The following is a 19012-nucleotide window of genomic DNA, read 5'->3' as shown; positions in this document are numbered from 1 at the left end:
TTACAAAAGGCACTCATCTGCATAGCAATTATCTAACTGCAGTGCTTGTTGTAAGCATCAGTGAGGATCTAGAGGCACACACCTGGTGTATATGTAACAGAATCCTTCAGTTGCTTGGCTTTCATGGTAACCTGCAGGAAAGAAAGAAAGACTAATAAAAATCACATTATTTGTGCTTTTGAAGATTTCATAGTGAGCATACATTAAATACTGCAAGGCTAATGTTTGGATGGTGTTTTTCACAAATGGATCCCAAATTGGCAATTAATAACTTTGTCCTTTAAAACAATTCTTACCTCGTTATATCTATTCTTATCTTGTTGAAATAAATGTAAGCAATGCTATACACTTCTATCACCATAACACATTATTGCAGCTAATACTCAAATTTCTTCTTTCACTGGTAAGCCCTTTATCTATAACCTGAAATTGCTACGAGGAGAGGGGGAAAAGGAAACAAGTTGTCTTCTAGGTATTAGTTTCTCAACACTGAACGGAAGAACAAAATAACCCACATAGGTCTAGATGCTGAAGCATGCTAATGGACAGGCATTCAGTCCCAAAAATACATACCGTGCGATAGTCTGACTGCCAAAGATACACAAAGATACCTCTTACATCATGGTCACTCAGGAAAAAAGTCTAGTACATGAGTATCTTCTGCTTCTCGTCTAAGTCTGCGTGGTTCCTCCCACCACATTTCTGCCCATGAAACTGTGAGACTTTGCTTTAAGGACAGACAAGTGCGGGACCTCTTTAATGAAATGACAGCGACACTTAACAAGGCAAAGTGGTCTATTTTCCCCACAAATTAAACCTCATTTTCTGGGATGATTAGATTTAAATGAGACCTCCGTGGGCAAAAAAATCCCAGCTCCCATTAACCAAAGCCTTTGTCCAGAGGTAGACAGCTGGCAAAAAAGGTCCAGTTCCTACTGTCACAGTATGGCAAAATTTTAATCATTCAAGGAGAAAAAACGTAGAATGCTGAGGTGAACAGGAAATGTTAACCAGCACTTACAGTTCTGTCTGTGAACTACATGGTCCTGATTTAGAAAAAACAGGATGGATCCCCCTTACCGGAGGTAAACCACTAATGGAAATCACCTTCCTTGAAAAGCTTAAGAGTCTAAATTCATTCAAATCAGAATGTTTAAGTCCCATTACTAGCAGAGCATCCCTGTAGGCCCAATACTATAAAAGACTAAACAGAGGAATGCATCCTTGACCGCTGAACAGAATGGATCCTAAGCTGAGACCTGCTATGCAGCTCTTAAATAGAAATTACCGTAATCTAAACTAGATGATAATAAATTATTTTGAAAAGAATGAGGAGAACTTGTCACACAGTTGCTGATCCTGCTGAGCTTCCTGCAATGACGCAGTGGATTCGTTGTGAGTATGACAAGGTATCGCCTATGTTCACGGATTCCAGAAAGCTGTTCCTAAACCACTGTTCTACTTTTGAAGTACTTCTTTCAAAGATTTCCAAACTACTCAAAAGGGAAAAGTGAGGAGAAGAGACAAGAAGAGACCCACAAGCTGAACAGAGCAGAATAAACGGCAAGCAATTCCTATACCACCCTTCTGTTTTCTCTATGTTGAGCCACTGTCATTTTAGGAGGTTGGCAATTATCGCTTCATCTTTGACACTGGGCCTACACGTGCAGCATAAACTGCGTTGGAAGTGGTGCGAATCAATATCCTGTACTCACGTTTCCTTTACAAGATGGATGTTCCCAAATTAGGTCAATACAGGTAGCCCATACCAGACATAAATTTTGCTGCATGTTACACCTAATTGAATTAGAACCTGAAACGGCCGTCTCCTACAACAGTGAAGGACTTAGATTTATGCCTAGATCCTAATGGCATTTCACATTCCCCCCTACATGTAAGCAGAAGTAACAGTCTTATCTTAGGTTATCTTTTCTTGGATGCCTTCAGCACTAGGAACTTGGTAAACCCAGATTTAGCATTTGTAGTCAGTTACTCCATTTATTACACTTTCTCTTCTGAGGGCATTACGATACCTTTTCACATTTTTGGTGGATTTTCCATTTGAATATCCATCAGGTAATCCCAAAATAAAAACCGTGTGTATGGTTCAGATATTGGGAATCTACAATATCAAACACTGAACAAGCTTGGTCAAGCACCTTCAGCTGACTTAACTCATCAAGCTTCTTACTAACAGCTTTACTACCATCCTTCACAGGTTATGTAAGAAGATGAAATATCTATTATTCTTTTTCCTTTTTTTTTTTCATCTTTCTCCTTTTTGGATGATTTGGATGAATCATAACCTGTCAGTACTGACCTATGAGGGATCATTAGGAATCCGTCCTATGGCATGTAGGAAATCTGTATTGCAGTTTGATCTGTTTTGAGTTTAATCATTGCTCATGCCACTCACATTTACGGATTCCTCTGGTGCCAGTTCCTCCACACTTTCTGACATCCCTAATATTAATTTAAAGTTGTGGTGAGCTGTGTTATCTACTAGGTATTTCTGATCAGTTAGTTTGAAAAGCGTTAAGTTGCTCTGCTGCTTTCTCTACTCCATTTCTTCCTATAACTTGCTTCGATTTATTACTCCTTCATTAGATGACAGATAACTTACTCAGAAGTACAGTTACTCAAAGTACGGAGCGGTTATAGAACTATGCTTCTAATTATTATTGCTGATTTCAAGTACACAAAGCTGTAAAACTATAGTTTTAATCTGTACTGAATTATGAGTTTTATCATTGCTGTGAAAAGTTGGACTAAAATCCTGTTATTGACAACAGCTTTCACAAAAGTCTTAGTCAGCTCTTAAGGAAACCTGGGTCTGGGGACACTTTAAATAATCAGGATCAAGACTGTGAAATTGATTTAAAACAGAAGAGGGCAGATCTTGTATTCCTGCAAGGATTTTTACGGCTGCACAGCCATACTGCATTATTCCATAGGAACCAACTGCATCTTTTCCATGCCCAAATCACCTAGGCATCCTCGTAGTCCGCCAGGGATAACAGAAGTCACAATGTCAGGTAATCACATGCACAATGAAATGTTTTCTTAGACAAAAGAAGACGACAAAAAAATGTTGGCTGCAAGCAATCAAACTGAGATAGAAATTGAAGCATCTTACTCTGGGATGTATAGAAAGGGACCACAGGAATAGTTTGCTTCTACATGACCTCCTTTCTGAATGCTGGCATAAAAAAGCACAGAATTGTGACAGATGTAGGGCGAAAACCCTGTGAAGTCTGGCACAGTGATCCTTCTGACACCAAACAGACAGAAGGAGCCCGCTCACAGAAGATGAAGCTCCATTCCCCCGCAGCCACCACCACGCTGTCGCGTTAGCTGGCCCTGCTGGCTCCCTGGCTTCACGGGGCTCTGGCACCACTCTGCTCTCTCCAGGCAATCCTCTCCAGGCAGTCTACCTTCCTGCTCTGAATACGATGCTGTTCTGATCAGTTCTGATCACCAGCTAATTACAGAAGCACAGCCCTCTCGTCATTCTGAGAAAACATCAGTGGGCAAACAGACAACCCATGTCACTTGGCTTCCCAGATGCAAAGAAGGGTGACAGGTTGTGTTGCTGGACATACTAGTACAATTGTTTACTACTACTATCATCTTCCTAAGCAAAAGCTCTCTAAATATACAAAAAATATGAACATTATATAATAGAAGTTCACCGCTAAAGCTGCCAGAGTTTCTCATCCTCTATCCTCAGCTTGCTGTCTCTGTAGCAGCGTTCTGTTCACCCAGTTGTTCGTTGCCTTTCTGATGCTCTCCTCTCCATCTATTTCTGTTGTGTGAAAAAGTCAAAATCTAAGGAATAATGGAAAAAAGTGGATACAGCCTTTCAAGTAGTTCAACCTAGCATGCAGCAATGAGAAAGTTCTTGAATCTGTGAGTCTAATTTGAGTTAAAATCACATTTTTCTCATACAGGAAAACCAGACACGGAAGGATTTTTAGTTCTTTCCTGGCTTTGTCAAAGAAATAGGCCTTGTTGATCTTACTTTTTAGAACAGCACAGGATAAATTGCCAGATTTGAAGTTCCTTCCCCACAGCCAAAACACCACTTGCTGCACTGAGCTGTTCTGGATCTAAGCAGCTTTTTCACAACAACCACAACTACCTGAAGAGCTGTTTGACCCACGTCAGCCAACAATAATGACCCATTCCTTTACTTTCACGTGGTAGACTCAAAACTTGTTGCTTTATAAACTGCCTTCCTGTAAATTTATTAAAAGACTGCTAAAACTGTCTTCCAGTTTTAACAGATTGGTGAAACTTGATCAAGCCCAATCATTCTGCCTTTTTTTTAAACAAATGTCCTTATTTACAACTTTCTGGATCTCCAGAAATGAAGCACTGCCAATGAGAAGATGCACCTTTGCGTTGACACTGCTCCCACCAGTATGCTCAGCAGGCTGGTAGTGACTGTCCCAGAGGTGTGAACCACAACCAGTCTTTATCCGCTGTGTAAATTACACCTTGAATTTAATACTAACACAGCGTATGAGAATTTAAAGCCAACACGCTTTTATTCTTGAAAGAACCAAGAGACGTGTTACAAATTTTACCTCAATTTCCTTAGACCCACCACTGACAGCCCCCAACAGTTTGGTTTTCTTACGCGTACAGGCTTTGAAGCTGTGTGACTCCAAACCTTGCCACGGCAGACGGAGCGGAGGTAGCTACAGCAGAAATCCCAACAGCTGTGTGTGCAATTACGGGGCCGTCAAAGATGTGGCCTGTGAAACTGGCAAACTTGGCCTAAATCACTGGATTCAGAGCACCAGTTGCTCTCCATTTGAAGTGCCCAAATAGTTAATTTGCAACAGCAGAAGAATTGCTCCTCCTTTCAGGACACAAAGAACTCAGCAACTACAATTGGGATGATGTTGGATACTTCGAACCATGTTTGTTTTGGTTTTGTCATTTGAAATCCATGTTTGTGAGTCTTTAGCTCAGTACTATTAATACTCAGGTAACAGAGGGGTTAGGCTCCAATGCCCTTTGCAACAACTGCTTGGACATCCTATTTTATCACTGCTGATGCAAACTGCATTACCTTTCCTGAGAGCCAGAAGATTTGAATTCTGCAGTGGAATTCAAACCCAACTCACCAGGATGTATGTGGGCCATTAGATTATTCAAGCCACACTCAAAAGTTATAGCAGCACGGGCCTGACCTTCCATACGACATCTATTTGAATTAAAGCTGGTGTCCCACTGGCTTCTGTAAAAAGCTTTCTCCTTTCAGTGGCAGGAATGCTCTGGCCATGCTTCACAAGGAGGAAATCAATCTGTTTTGCATTTGGGTATGAAACGTACCATGCTGCCCAGTTCTGCAAAAACAGGGCCACCTGTACAGAAGAGCTTGTAAAAAATAAGAAAATAAAATAAAAATTGTGCAATGAGGGAATTGTAAACAGCAACTCCTTTTTCCTTCCCACCAAGTATCAACAGACACTCTGGTGTGTCTGTGGGATTAGACAGGTGTTTTGAAGATTTCACTCTCAGATTGAGGGATCTACATGACCTACATACCATCTAAATCCCATCTTAGATATTCATAACCTCTTTTGGACCTTGATCCCGAGGTAGATCTTTATACTTCAATAAGCATCTGAAAGGACTATTGATTACATAAATATATGCAAGCTGAGCGACGGTTTCAGAATAGCCACCACTGGAGATCACAGTCACTGAGGTACCACATGCATAGGATATAAAATGAAATATAAAACAGACTTAGGAAAACACTTAATCTCCAGGAGCAAAGAAAAACCCTAATAAATTCATTAACTTTTACATATGGATCTTTTCTCATGTAGGTGTTTTCTTGCTGGCAGTGTAATGAGCTTGCATTTGCCAAAAATAAGAGATCTCTTTTATAATGACATGTAAAAGCACCGTGCGTATGAACTCACGCACTTAGACTTAAAGGCTGAAACTGCTGTCTGGAGAGATGGGAAATAATCAGAAAATAAGCACTCCCTCCAAACCTTGTGCTTTCAGGTCTCCTGAAAACTCCGAATGCCTGCTCACATATCTACACCTGCCTATTGTTTTTGCTGTCTACCTCAGTCCTTTTCCATACAAGCAGCAAATCCCTATCAGCCTGTTTTTGCAACACAAGTGCACGAGATTAGTGACTGCAGGAGCAAACAGAATCAGTTTAAATCCTGTAAGACAAGTGAATGATATTACTTCACAAGTATGAAATCTGAGATCTCTTTGCCTTTAATTTAAAAAACCTGTACCTAATAATCACATTAAAGTCTGTTTGGCATGCCAGACAGCTTTTACTTCCTCTGTTATTTTTACAATTTGAATGTCCTTTGTAGTTACTGAAATTAATTTATGCCTTTCAGCAAATATTTTTTTAAACTCTTTTTTTTTTAATCTATAAGGAGGCATTGTCAAGTAAAATATACTGTTACAATTTCACATCTAAGTGCCTTTTCTCAATCTCTGAATTCGGCAAAAGCTAACAATCCTTATAAATCTTCATAAGGCTCAGCGTTTGTCAAATCAAACAATGTAATTTTTGTAGAAATAGTAGTCTTGAAATTCTATTCATAATTTATACCATAGAGTGTTCCCAGTGCTTAGGAAATTCAAGCACAACTTTTTATTTTGTTTTAAGAGGCCAATTATTTCCTTAAGTATTGGAGGACAGGAATGAGAACTAACCCTGGAGCAACAAATTCAGCAAGGAAAATGGGTCAAAGAACAGATGTTCAGGGGATGGCAGGGAGCAGCGGTACAGGTAACCAGGTCAGCCGGCAGGAACTCTGATTAGAGTTAACTGAACTCCATTTCCCTTTCATAATCAAAATACTTGAAAATCTAATTTATACCACCAGCCAATTGCAATAAAAATGATTTAAAAAGCAGTAGAAGCTTTCAGTTGTGAAAGCAATACGATTTCATTACACTAAGGCAGTTGAAAATTATCTTTATGGGAGAAGATTGATAAATCCCCAATATCCACATATTAAAATGAAAATTAGCAATTTAAATCATTAAACTAACTGAGCACAACTTCATCGGTTTTGGGCTGCCTACTCATTGGCTGTTAAAGGGTGTTTTCCTGAGAGAGATAAGATAACAGATAGCCTGTACTCAACATGACAGAAGTTGGAGTAACAAGTCTTCGCACAGTATGTCTATGCCACAGTTGCAAGCTTAACTGAGCTGAAGATCACAGGAATACGTTGCAAAGATATTCATGCTGGTATCAGATGAGACAGCATGAATAGAAACGGTAGAGTTGCATGGGCTCAGATGCACTACAGCATGGACACAGCTGCTTATTGTCAGATTTTGGCTGGCACTTTGCCACTGTCCTGCATCAGGTTGTGTGGATGTGTCTGTTTGGACAGGGAAGCTGGGGGACATACCAGGATAACAGATCTTATAGCAATTCTTATTTGTGAAGTACTTCGAGAAATCCCACAATGAACAGACTTAGATGTCCAGAAAAAAAAAACACAATTGATTTTGATAATAGTAGAAAAGAAAAAGCATCTGAAAGATTACTTGTTAGGAATTACTGAATTTACGCACCGTCAAGCTAAGGCATACGCAGTGATTACTAACCAGCTATATATAGTCACTATCTGGCTTTAATTTTACATTTTTTAAAGAGAGTTCACACATGCTTCCAATTGTAGGAAGGTTTTGTTTCCTCCCCCTTTCCTCCTAGATAGCTTGCACTTGCTAGTCTAATCACAGCCTGCATGAAGAGAAGGACCTAACCTCAGGCAGAATCACTGTATCGATGTCGTTTCTTGCAGATGTTTGTCTAACCTGGCTTTTAAAGGCCTTCAGAGCTGGATACTCTACAGCAGCTTATTCCACTGCTTTACTATCCATTTTAATTCTTTGCCCCTCAGTGTCTAACTCTGCAGTCTATGATAAAATTTCAGGTAATTACTTCTTGCCCTATAAAACTGAGTCAGAGCATATAGCCCCTTCCTTCTTAACAGTTCTCTTTTTACATAGTCAAATACTTATATTCTCAGGTCATATTTTATTTCAGTTCAACCACATGAATTCCCTCACAGGCTTTTCTTGTAGGTAACACTTTAGAGACTTGCTATGGTTATTCTTTTCTGGTCACTGTATGGAATCACACATTTAAGTGCAATACTGAAAAACTGGACCCAAACAAGGATGTATATATGTAGGTTTACCATCCTCCTATTTGTCTTTTCTCAGTAAGATGATTGCCCATTTCCAAAAAAAAAAAAAAAAGGCCATTTGCTGACCCATATCTAGCTAATTATCTCTTGCAATCCCTGCATCCCTCCTGCTTTTCACAAGCTATCCCTAGCTGTTTGGCATCTTTTATTTGTGAACCTGATCACCATTTTGCTGTGCATACTAGCACATATTGCCTGTTTCATTTGCCTATCGCAAACTCTAACCCTGTTTTTTGCATATTGTTTCTCATTTTGTCCTGACCTTTTTGAATTCTACTCATCTTCCACTATATATGCAGTTCCTCTTAGCTTTGTAAGAGGTACAAACAGTGAACAAGTTCAAGAAGTAGTTATGCTATTCCATCATCTTTCTTCAGACAGGTCAGGTGAAAAACACCACCACCACGTCCAGAACACAGCCTGTTGAATTATTTGATGAGCTCCTTCATTTGGACAGTGAACAACTAATGACTTTTGCAAAACTGGTGGGATGGATGCATCCCTCATGCAGTGGGGGGGGTCCATAAAACACACTATTACACCCTCTGCTCCAGGAGAGAAAGAGATGAGCAACCGAAAAGCACAACTTCTGTTGGCATTGCACTGTTGTCTTTAATTAATGTCTATTTAACTTTGAATGACAAAGATCTTGGGGAAGTTGTGCCAATATGAAAGATTCAATGGGCAGTACTTCCTACATAGATGAGGCTACTGTTTGGACATGTGCAAACTGGGTTCTAAGGTGTCACAGAAATGTTCTAGCAAAATCATGGAAGATTTTTCCAAGAAGAACAAATCTCTGGAAATAAGCAAGAAACACAAACTTTTCAGGCCTTCTTTACATGTGAAAGAAGCAGTGCTAAAACTCTGGGCATTACAAATTTGCTTCATACTGTTTAAAGAGTCATTAACAAAGTGCAGACTGCAGATTGCAATGCAATAATAAAAGGAGCAGAAACACTAATACGTAGTCTACATTAGGAAAGCTGACCTAGCATCAACAGTGGGAAATTTTTAGAGAAATTAAAAATTGTGTGGAGAACACTTGCATTAATCATATAGTTTCATTACTGGCAGTAAAGAAGGATCACACTCAGACCTTTCTCCACAAACGAAAATCCCTGAAAACTCCTTTGTTCATACCAGAAGACAGCTCTTAGAGCACAGACCTTTCTTTCATTTCTCTATCCAATTCACTGAAAAGAAGAGCATGCCATTGAAAACTTTGCACCTCATGGAAGAAGCGAGCTTCATTTTTCTTTCCAGCACTGGATATGTGCAAGTATGGTGTCCAAATATATCATATTATGCAAAGGACTCTTGGTAAAGAACATTTTCATATCTGCCTTGAGGAAGAAAGCAGAAAATTGGTGCAAGAGGAAGTCTCAAGATGACGTTAGCTTTGTGATGGGCATAATGTGGAAATATTCCGCATGTCTGTACTGTCATTAACCAGTGAATTCACCCTTTTGGAAGGCAATCTCAAAGATCTATCCCATGCACACTGCATGCTATCAAGTCATGTGAAATATTTTGCTATTAAAATCTGCTTAGGAAAATATAGCAGCTTTTTACAGTCACTCCACTTCAGTATTATGATGAATAACACTAAACAAAAACAAAAAAAGGAATCAATTCCATTTGCATAGTGGGTTAGTAACTTATTGCTTACTTTCATTTATTACTTGCAAATAATCTGTCTTGTTCTAAAATGATAGGAATGCAAATGGCTCGTTTTCCAGTATAAACGAGTAATGAAACTCTACAGATGCATTAAATCTTTAAAAATAACGTCTAAAAACATATTTTTGTGATTGTATCAATAAGAAAAAAACCAAACACTTAAGCATTCAAATTGCCCAGAAGGTTATAGTGGGTTACGTTTCACTCTAGCTTGAGGCTTTGTTTCACATTATTTAAGATAATTCCTGAAATATAATAAATGAAGAATATCTAATCTCAAAACGTACATCAACGGATTTAAACATTATTCTCATTAACCCCTCCAAAGCCTATAAAATAGGGTCAGCTGAAAAGGCTTTCAAATGGTCCTCAGCAGACACTACATCATGTTCTAGTGATCTATTGCTTGAAAAGGAAAAGTCTTTTACAGCCTAGCCCCTAAGGGTTTTAAGATCATAACACTTAAAATCCATAAGTACAAGCTTTCTTTGATATGTGGTACAATACTATAAAATATGAATTAACAAGGATATTAATCATTTTACACAGTATTATTGCCCATGCTATAATCTAGAAAAACGGACTGAAACAGTATCATATGTATAACTTGTTTTACAGTTCGCACAGATATTTCAGTTTAATTAATGGAAACCACCTGTCTAAACACCATGAGCTCATCTACGCTTTTTAAGGACTGGCTTGAAACAGCAATGTAATCTTTAACCAAGACCCACAAATATTTGCTTGCAGTCAAAGGGGGTTCCTACAAACCCCGAAGTGGCATTGTTTGGCTGTTACTGGGTTACAGTAGCTCGAGTCTCCAAGCACCAGAATCCCCCATACAGCTGATCAGTTACAGCTGTTAATTGCGGAGCGAGAAACTGGCTGACATCTGCTTCTTGCATAGTTAGTTAATGGTTCACTTCCAGGTCCTAAAAGGATTGTAGCCTCTCTCAAAAGACAATGTCAGCCCCCATATATGTCTGCCTTCTACACTGCCTGTCTTGTTCTGGTTTGTCACTCTCTCTACAATGCAAATCTGAGTGAACTCACATCTGCCACTGATCGACCCAATTCGTGAGCAATCTTTTCCCATCGACCTGGGGTCCCCCCTGGGAACTTAACCATACTTCTTGTCAGCTGGCTGAGGTCCTCTTCTGTCCATTCAGGTGCCTGTAAAACATTTGTAAAACATTCATTACACTGGGATATTGGACATATTTCTGTGAGGTAATATACTGGAAAAAATCCACACGAATTAATCAAATCTTGTAAAAAAAATTACAATGTAATAGTTTCAAATATCTAGGTACTATCTCCCTGTTTTATTGCCGAAAATACATAAGAACATCAGACCAACAGTAAGGTATTAAAAATGCTTACCATGCAAAAAATGCATTTTGTATATTACATACATTAATTCATTCAATCTATATTAGCATATTTATACAATGGATAAACACTATAAAACTGCAGTAAAGTAAAAGCAACAATACTTTCATAAACGATTAAATCACAGTTTATGATAAAAAAAATTGTAATTTCTGTAATTTCACATGCAAGATTTTACCAGCAAAGACAAAGAAAAAAATCCTCATTTTTATATTTCAAGAAGCTTCTTAACAGAACAGTTATTTTAGCTTTTAGTCACTGTAATCATCATATGTTTAATCATTCTTGTATGATTCAGGAATGAAATCTGTTGATTCCAATATTCACTAACACTATTAAACAACCCCCACGCACCCAGCAACAAAACCCCAGTCACACCACAAACAGGATGCTTCTACCATCCAACAAGCAAAACATACTGAAATGTTGCACTCTAACTACAATAAGACTATCTGTTGGAAAAAAAAACGTGCTCATAATGGCCAAATGAAAGTGAACAAAGCAAGGGAGCACACAATTACAGCAGCTTAAGCCATGAAATCTTGCTTGCCTCAGAAGGCAGGACACAGTAACCATCTTTGACATTTGCAGCATCTTCGGCGACATCTGCAGAGCTGAATCTTTGTTACAATCCGTAGTTTGCCGTTTTATTTATTTTTAAGGAATTCCTTATGACATACCTCTTCTAATCACCATTTCCGATAATGACCAGCACATATCAAGCAGTTTGCATTACAGAGCCATCAGCACAGAACAACAGTCAGAGGTGAGTGACCCCAGGGACCATCTCCACAACTACAGCAAAGCTTCTCCCTGACACTAATCCTGCCTGTCATTCTCCCACTGTGCTCTAACCACACTGACATCCGCCTGCCGCACTGCGAGCTTAACTGGGCCCTTCCTGACTTTTTACTGTCTCCCCCAATCAATGGTTCAAGCGTGCTCTTTTCACCATGTCCAAATGGCAGCTTCACTCATAATCAAAGTGCATTGCTCCTGTTAAAGGGCTTCCCGAAAGGCTCCACCATTTGCATTCATTTGCAAAGCAAACTACTTTTATTCACTTTGTTCTGCTATCAAGAGTGTTCCCTGAAGCAGATAAATTGGCATAAATACAACCTGCCACTTAAAAGACAGTAAATAATAGCCAATAGTAGCAAGGATTTCATCAATCGTCCTGGTTTGGATCCATGTAGTCCTTTCTTCAATGCTGAAAGCCTCAGACATTCATATTTGGATAGTTTTTAATACAAGTCTAGCATATATTTGAGTCATTGCAGATAATTCAAGATGCTTAAATAATGTGTGTAACGTGCGCCATAGATCTCTCATTCGTTACAGGCATAATGATACAATTACACGATGGCCTATCGAAGAAATGGGAAATACATGGCACATCTCCACATGGCTCAATAATCTTCTTTCTTGTATTGTATTAAGCAAGGTGATATTTTATTCTAAGACATCTCCCTGAGATTTTTTTGAAGGGAAGTTTTGGGGTAACGTTCTACTTGATGAAAATTTCATCACTGTCATTTGAATAATGAATTCTTATTGCGTTTTGGTTAAAAGCATTTTGTTCAAAAATTTAGTCAAACTTCATATCTCAAAATTAGCCTTAATAAACAACTTACTGTAATTTTCTATTTAATCTGTATTAAAACTGTTTTTTTTTTTTTTTTTTTTTTTAGGTAAATTCAGAGCTATTCTTTCTTACCACATCCAAAGCATATCTAAGCAATTACACATGGAAATCAGGATGATCTTTTCAGAGATGTGCACACTTCAGAAGCTTTCTGATAAGTTGCATTTTCAGACTTCTTGATAAGCTTTTTTCTCCATGCTCAAAAACTTTACTAACCACTTGTAAATATTACAGAAGTAATTTTATCTTCCTAAATAACAGACTATACTGTAATCATTCTGTAGATCTGAAACTGATTATATAGCCAACTCACAGCACAAGAATTCATTAGCTAAATTAAAATATCAACTGATTAATCTTATTTGAAGCTGACAATTCCAGAATGTAAAGATCTGAAACATCTATAAATTTGGAAAATCTTTGAAAAAGCTTTTAGGAAATCCTCCCGTAACCGCTAAAGCTGTAAAGAGCTTTTGTGAATTTGCAATTCCTCAGCAACAGTTAATTGTGCCTTTAGATGCAACAGCGCCTACTGTGATCCAACTACTAAAAGCAGCTATGAGGGTGGTCATGGTGTGAATGTATTCTCCCTGTTCTAATCTGTAGCCAACTGTAACTGCGAGAGTCAAATAAATGCATAAACATCCTGCTTTGTCACCTAAAACCATGTGTGTCCAATATTACTGAAACACTGGGCCAAAATTCATCTCTACAGTAAAGCAATGGAAGACACCACATGGTGAGGGGACAGCTGTTGTTACTACACAAGCATTCAGATTTTGCATCAAAAAAGCCCCGTTCTGGGATTAACTTCCCATACTGAATACAAAATAAAAAGTACAGAGTTACGCTCTACCGTCTTGAAAATGAAAATATACTACAAGTGGACACACAAAAAAAATCATAGCACTCCCTTAAATAATAATCCCTTAACATGGTTTAGCACACATAACTGGCAATACTGGAGGATTAGTTCATCCAAACCACTCTGGACCTTTTACAGCAAAAATAAGAATGCAGTTTATTGTTTAGCACCACACTTACGCATGCATCAGCACTTAGCAAGTTCATACCATCTCTTTCAGCATAACAGAGTTTACACTATTAGGATTTTTTTTTTTTTTTTTCAAAAAATAAGAGAAGCTATATTTTCAATGACATGAAAAGCCGATTTTTAGACAACAAAGCATTTGTTAGCAAGAAAGCAGAGTGATATGTTTAGACCTGTTAATGTTAAATATAAAAACTTCACACTATTTTATTGATAGAATTGGGAAGTGGTTAGTATTAGAGTTTATAAAGAAGTTTAAAAGGTATTTACATTGACTTGACAACAAGAAGTAATTGGATTTGTTAGATTAAATTTTAGCTTTAGACTGTCATCAAGACACTGTTAAATTCTTCGATTAAAATGAAAGTTATACGGAAGTTTGGAAAATGTTTTAAATTTGCCCAGAACTTTGTGCTATATATCATTGATGATCTTGAGGTCTCTTCCAACCTAGACAATTCTGTGATTCTGTGATCTAAATTTGGTAATTTACTGATTTGAGCATATCTAGATAAAGATCTTGCAAATGAACCCTAAGGCAGTGTGTACTTAAAAATATCTGTGGATACATTTGTAATACAAGGGTTCTAGTGAACTCCCAAAGTTTTGCAATTCAGCATACATTTAACCTACAAGTAGGTGGTGCTTCTACCCAGTAACCATCAGAACAGGATGAAAAAGGATTGTTGATTTAATTTCTTACCCGTATTGTCTTATTCTTATATTATTATTTTGTATTCTTAAAATTTATTGCTTTACCTGTATTAAATCTGAAGTTGTTCTTTTATCTCATACACATCTGATACTGTGATCCAGCTGTTTGCTGCACACTTAAGATCTGCTAAAACTCTAAAGATCTGCTAAATTATTAATGATCTGAATTCATATTCAAAGCCACAACATGTTCGCATAACCCTTTGGTCCTTCAAAGCTCTTAGTCAAATCCAACTTCTACTAGGACAATTGTTATTACGTGAGCCAACAAAAAAAAAGACAGCTACTGTTTCAGACCAATGGCCAAACTAGGCCAGCAAGCTCATAATTAGTGCTCAGGGAGTGCAACTGCAGAAAACTTTAACATATACTTTGTGATAACAAGGAGGACTCCGTTTTATCATTTATCCTTTCCAGTCCCCCTCTCTTTGAAAAAAGAGGGGCCATATGCAGATACCAACAGTCAGAGGGAAGCAAGCATGTATGTTAACCATAATTTCCCTAACAATTTCCCTACCTCCAATTATTTTCAGATTAAGGAATCTCTTTAGCCTGATTCATTTTTTCTATTTAGTAACCCTCAATGAATCTCTCTTTCAATGGTTTGTCCACTCTTTCCCGAACTATCTAAAATTTCTGCATTTGTGAAACAGCCTTCATGAGAAGCTGCACAGATCTACTAGCCATTACGCAAAGAATTGCCTCATTTTTTGTTTTGAACCTGGCTCCTGCTAGCTTTGAAAACATCTGTCTCCTGGTTTTGAGTCCCTGTCTACTCACCTCCGCATCACAACATTCAAAATACCCCTCTAAAATATTTCCCTGTAAGTTGTTTCTTCTAGGCTAAAGAGTCCAAGCCTATTGAGCTGATTTCTCATGTAAAAGCCATCTCGTGCACGATACTTTCTTCATGCCTTTTTCAAAACCTTCTCCAATTCCAATATAACCTCTGTGAAATTATGTGCCAAACTGCACACAGCAGTCAAGGGAGGATTAATCATAAATTTACACAGTGGAACTCTGCTTGTTTTTACTACTGTTTTTAAATCGGCGCACATACTGATACCATTCATTTTGTAATTTCAAAAAATCACCCGGCATAGAACTTATCTCACCAGTCTGTACTACCCAGAATCCAAAATGAAGTCCAAAAATCAGTATCCTGTTTCCATCTCTCATTGCAACACTCCTTTAAGTAATTGCTAAAATATTAACAGCAGTGTTAGATAGCTTTAGAGTTCTTTTTAGTGATAATAGTGATACTATTTATTTAGTGATACTGATAGTGAAGGAGCATTTTTTTTTTATTTATCAACTTCAGATGAATGCTTCAACCTTAAAATATTTCCTCCTCATTTGCCTCCTATATCTGATGTTTTCAGCTCCCTAAGATGCTTTGTAGTAAACATGGGTGAAAAGGACTTCTAGCCCTAGCATTCTTGAAATTGCTTCTTACTTTGATAATCCCCTAGTTCAATAAAATCCTTCGCAGTGCTCCCGCATCTATTTTGTTTGAAAAAAAGTAATAATTTTTCACACGTTTAACAAGATGTTCCTCAGAGTTCTTGGGCATGCCTTATTATGGATTTGCATTTGTGTTTCAAATCTTACACTCTTCCGCATAAGCCTTCCCCTTTCTGAAGCTTTTTTCCCCACTCAAGCAGCTATCTTCAGTTTTTAGTTGGAGACATGAATAATAATTCCAGTAAAGTAGGTATATCTGAGATTCTTTCACTGACTACCACGTTGATGATACAGAAGTTTGACATTTTTTGAAAACCTTCAAGCACTCTGTTCATTCATCCTAACTGTAGTAGATTATTTTTAAATCAAATAATAATTTTAAATAATCTTGTTAGTAGACTATTTTTAAACACTGAAAAATAGAAAGTTATAAATTTACGATGAGAATTTAAACAACTTATAAACCCAAATTCAAATATCTTCATAAATTTATACTGTCAATGTTACAGCTCTCCTGTGTTTTTAGGAAAGCAAATTCCATCTATTCAGAAACTTCATAGTTAATATGGGTCAAAATAGTATTATTGTTCAGCTCATTCCTAAGCTGTGTACCTATATGGGGTACATATATGTACCTATATATAGGTATAATCACAGAATCATTCAGGTTGGAAGAGACCTCTAAGATTATCTAGTCCAATCTTTAACCTAGTACTAAAGCCCACCAATAAACCGTTCTACGAAGTTCTAGATCTACAAGTTGCCTGAAGACCTCCAGGGATGGTGACTCGACCACCTCTCTGGGCAGCCTGTTTCAATGCCACACAACCCTTGCAGTAAAGTGTCTCCTAATATCCAACCTAGACCTCCCCTGGCACAACTTGAGGCCATTTCCCCTCCTCTTGTCACTTGGTGCTTGGGAGACAAGCCCGATCCCCACCCCTCTACAACCTCCTTTAAGGTAGCTGTAAAGTACAACGAGGTCTCCCCTGAGCCTTCTTTTCTCCAGGCTAAACAACCCCAGAGCCCTCAGCCGCTCCTCATAAGACTTGTTGTTCTCTAGACCCTTCACCAGCTTCGTTTCCCTTCTCTGGACATGCTCCAGCACCTCGATGTCCTTGTTGTAGTGAGGGGTCCAAATCTGAGCACGTTATTTGAGGTTTGGCCTCACCAGAGCCAAGTAATATATAAGCTTACATATATATAAATATATATGTAATTTTATAATTATATTTATTGTTTCCTTAACCTCTTGAAGGCAGGCAACCACTGATAGTATTATGTGGTGCTGCCACACTATTCATATAATAAGCTGTATCTTAACACAGAAAAATGTGTTTTGATAGACAAAAAGGAGGGGAAGAGGATGAGAAGTCAATACAAATCAAGCTAAGCGGCTGCTACGTGAAGCAGTAAGGCAGTTTTTAATGTTATGACTACATTCAGAAAGTTGCAAATATTCCAAAAATGTAGTGATCAGTCATCTGACAGAAAAAGTGGCAAACAGTGACTTAAAAATGAAACAGCTCTATACTCACAAGATGATTACTATTACACTAGATCCATTTTACTGTCTCTGGCTTGCACTCCTAGCCACTGGCCCTCTATTTCTTCCTCTTAGACTGAACAGCCCTTTAGCACCACGAATTTCCTACCATGAAGGTACCTGCTAAAGCTAAAAAACAGTAAATCCACATTGCTAGAGAGGGATCCCTTACAGCAATATACTGCTGTAAGGGCAGCTGCTCTACAAGTCATTTTGTGTGTTCATACTTGGGGTTCTACCAGGCTTCGATTCTAGATTTAATATGGAGCACTCCAACACACAGCAGTTAACGTGACCAGACATATGCAGGAATGTTTCAAATACTTGCCTACATTTCCATAATGCAACCTGAATATTCTTCCTAGACAGTAGAGAGTTTTCAAAAACATGAAAAATAATTCAAATTATGACATTTTCATGGCTTTTGAAATGAAAATTTTCTGTAGCATTTATACAAAACCCAGATTAGTTGTGTGTGTGTGGTGTTTTGTTGTTATTTATTTTTTTTTCTTCCCTGTTTGTCATTATAGCAAACCATGGGGGAAAAAGACAGGTTATTTCCTGCTGCATTCTCAAAATCAAATCTACTTTTCCATCAAGCAAGCCAAAGGAAAAATGTCACAATTAAATGGTTCATAAATATAACACTAAAATTACTATTTAAGTCAATGTAATTGAACAGAAATTAAAATGTAGTTTTTAATTGCATATTACAACTTAAATGGTTGCACTTAGCAGAAAGTGTTAACTCATTTATTTTTTAATTGTTAGCTGCTTCAAGGCAATGCAGAAAAAAGTGAGAAGCTCTTCAGTAAATTTGATTGTAGGACACTCAGGCATGCAGATCAAATAAACTATCGGTTGAATAGGTAATTAGGTTTGGCCTGTGATACATTAATGTGGAGACAAATTCCCAAAGAAAGGGAATAACTGTTTAGTTTAATTCTCTCTCAAAACACCACTCTATTTGGATATTTAAAAGCAGTTTCAAAAGTATTTCCATTTGATATAGAATATGATATTGCAAACCTTCTAGAATGTATGTCAGTTAATTCTTCAGGAAAATAATTTTGTAGCTTTCAGAAACTTCAATAAATAAGTGCATAGGGTATAAGTAAACAATAGACTGCAGGTGGCAACTTTTTTTTTTCATAATTATTTGGTACATTTTAAATCTTTGGCCATGCTGTTCAATTTGCTAGGTGAGATGAACCCAGAGACATTTAGATACATTAAAGCATATGATTAGTCTTTATTATTACAGTGTTTGTGCTTGCAGGCTTATTTTGTCTCAC

General features: G+C 37.7%; 1 protein-coding gene across 1 annotated transcript in view; it reads right to left on the bottom strand.

The window, feature by feature from the left end:
• Positions 1–19012, bottom strand: part of DNAJC1 (DnaJ heat shock protein family (Hsp40) member C1) — a 98782-nt gene that overhangs the window by 2970 nt on the left and 76800 nt on the right. The window contains exons 9-10 of the mRNA XM_032181576.1: positions 10959–11078; positions 83–131 (exon numbers count right to left, since the gene is read on the bottom strand). Of these exons, the coding sequence (XP_032037467.1) occupies positions 83–131; positions 10959–11078 (169 nt within the window). The remainder of the gene's footprint in view (positions 1–82; positions 132–10958; positions 11079–19012) is intronic.

This window comes from Aythya fuligula, chromosome 2, assembly GCF_009819795.1.
Source record: "Aythya fuligula isolate bAytFul2 chromosome 2, bAytFul2.pri, whole genome shotgun sequence".
Taxonomy (NCBI): Eukaryota; Metazoa; Chordata; class Aves; order Anseriformes; family Anatidae; genus Aythya; species Aythya fuligula.
The sequence above is the reverse complement of the archived record's forward strand: the minus strand, read 5'-3'. Positions and strand labels throughout refer to the sequence as shown.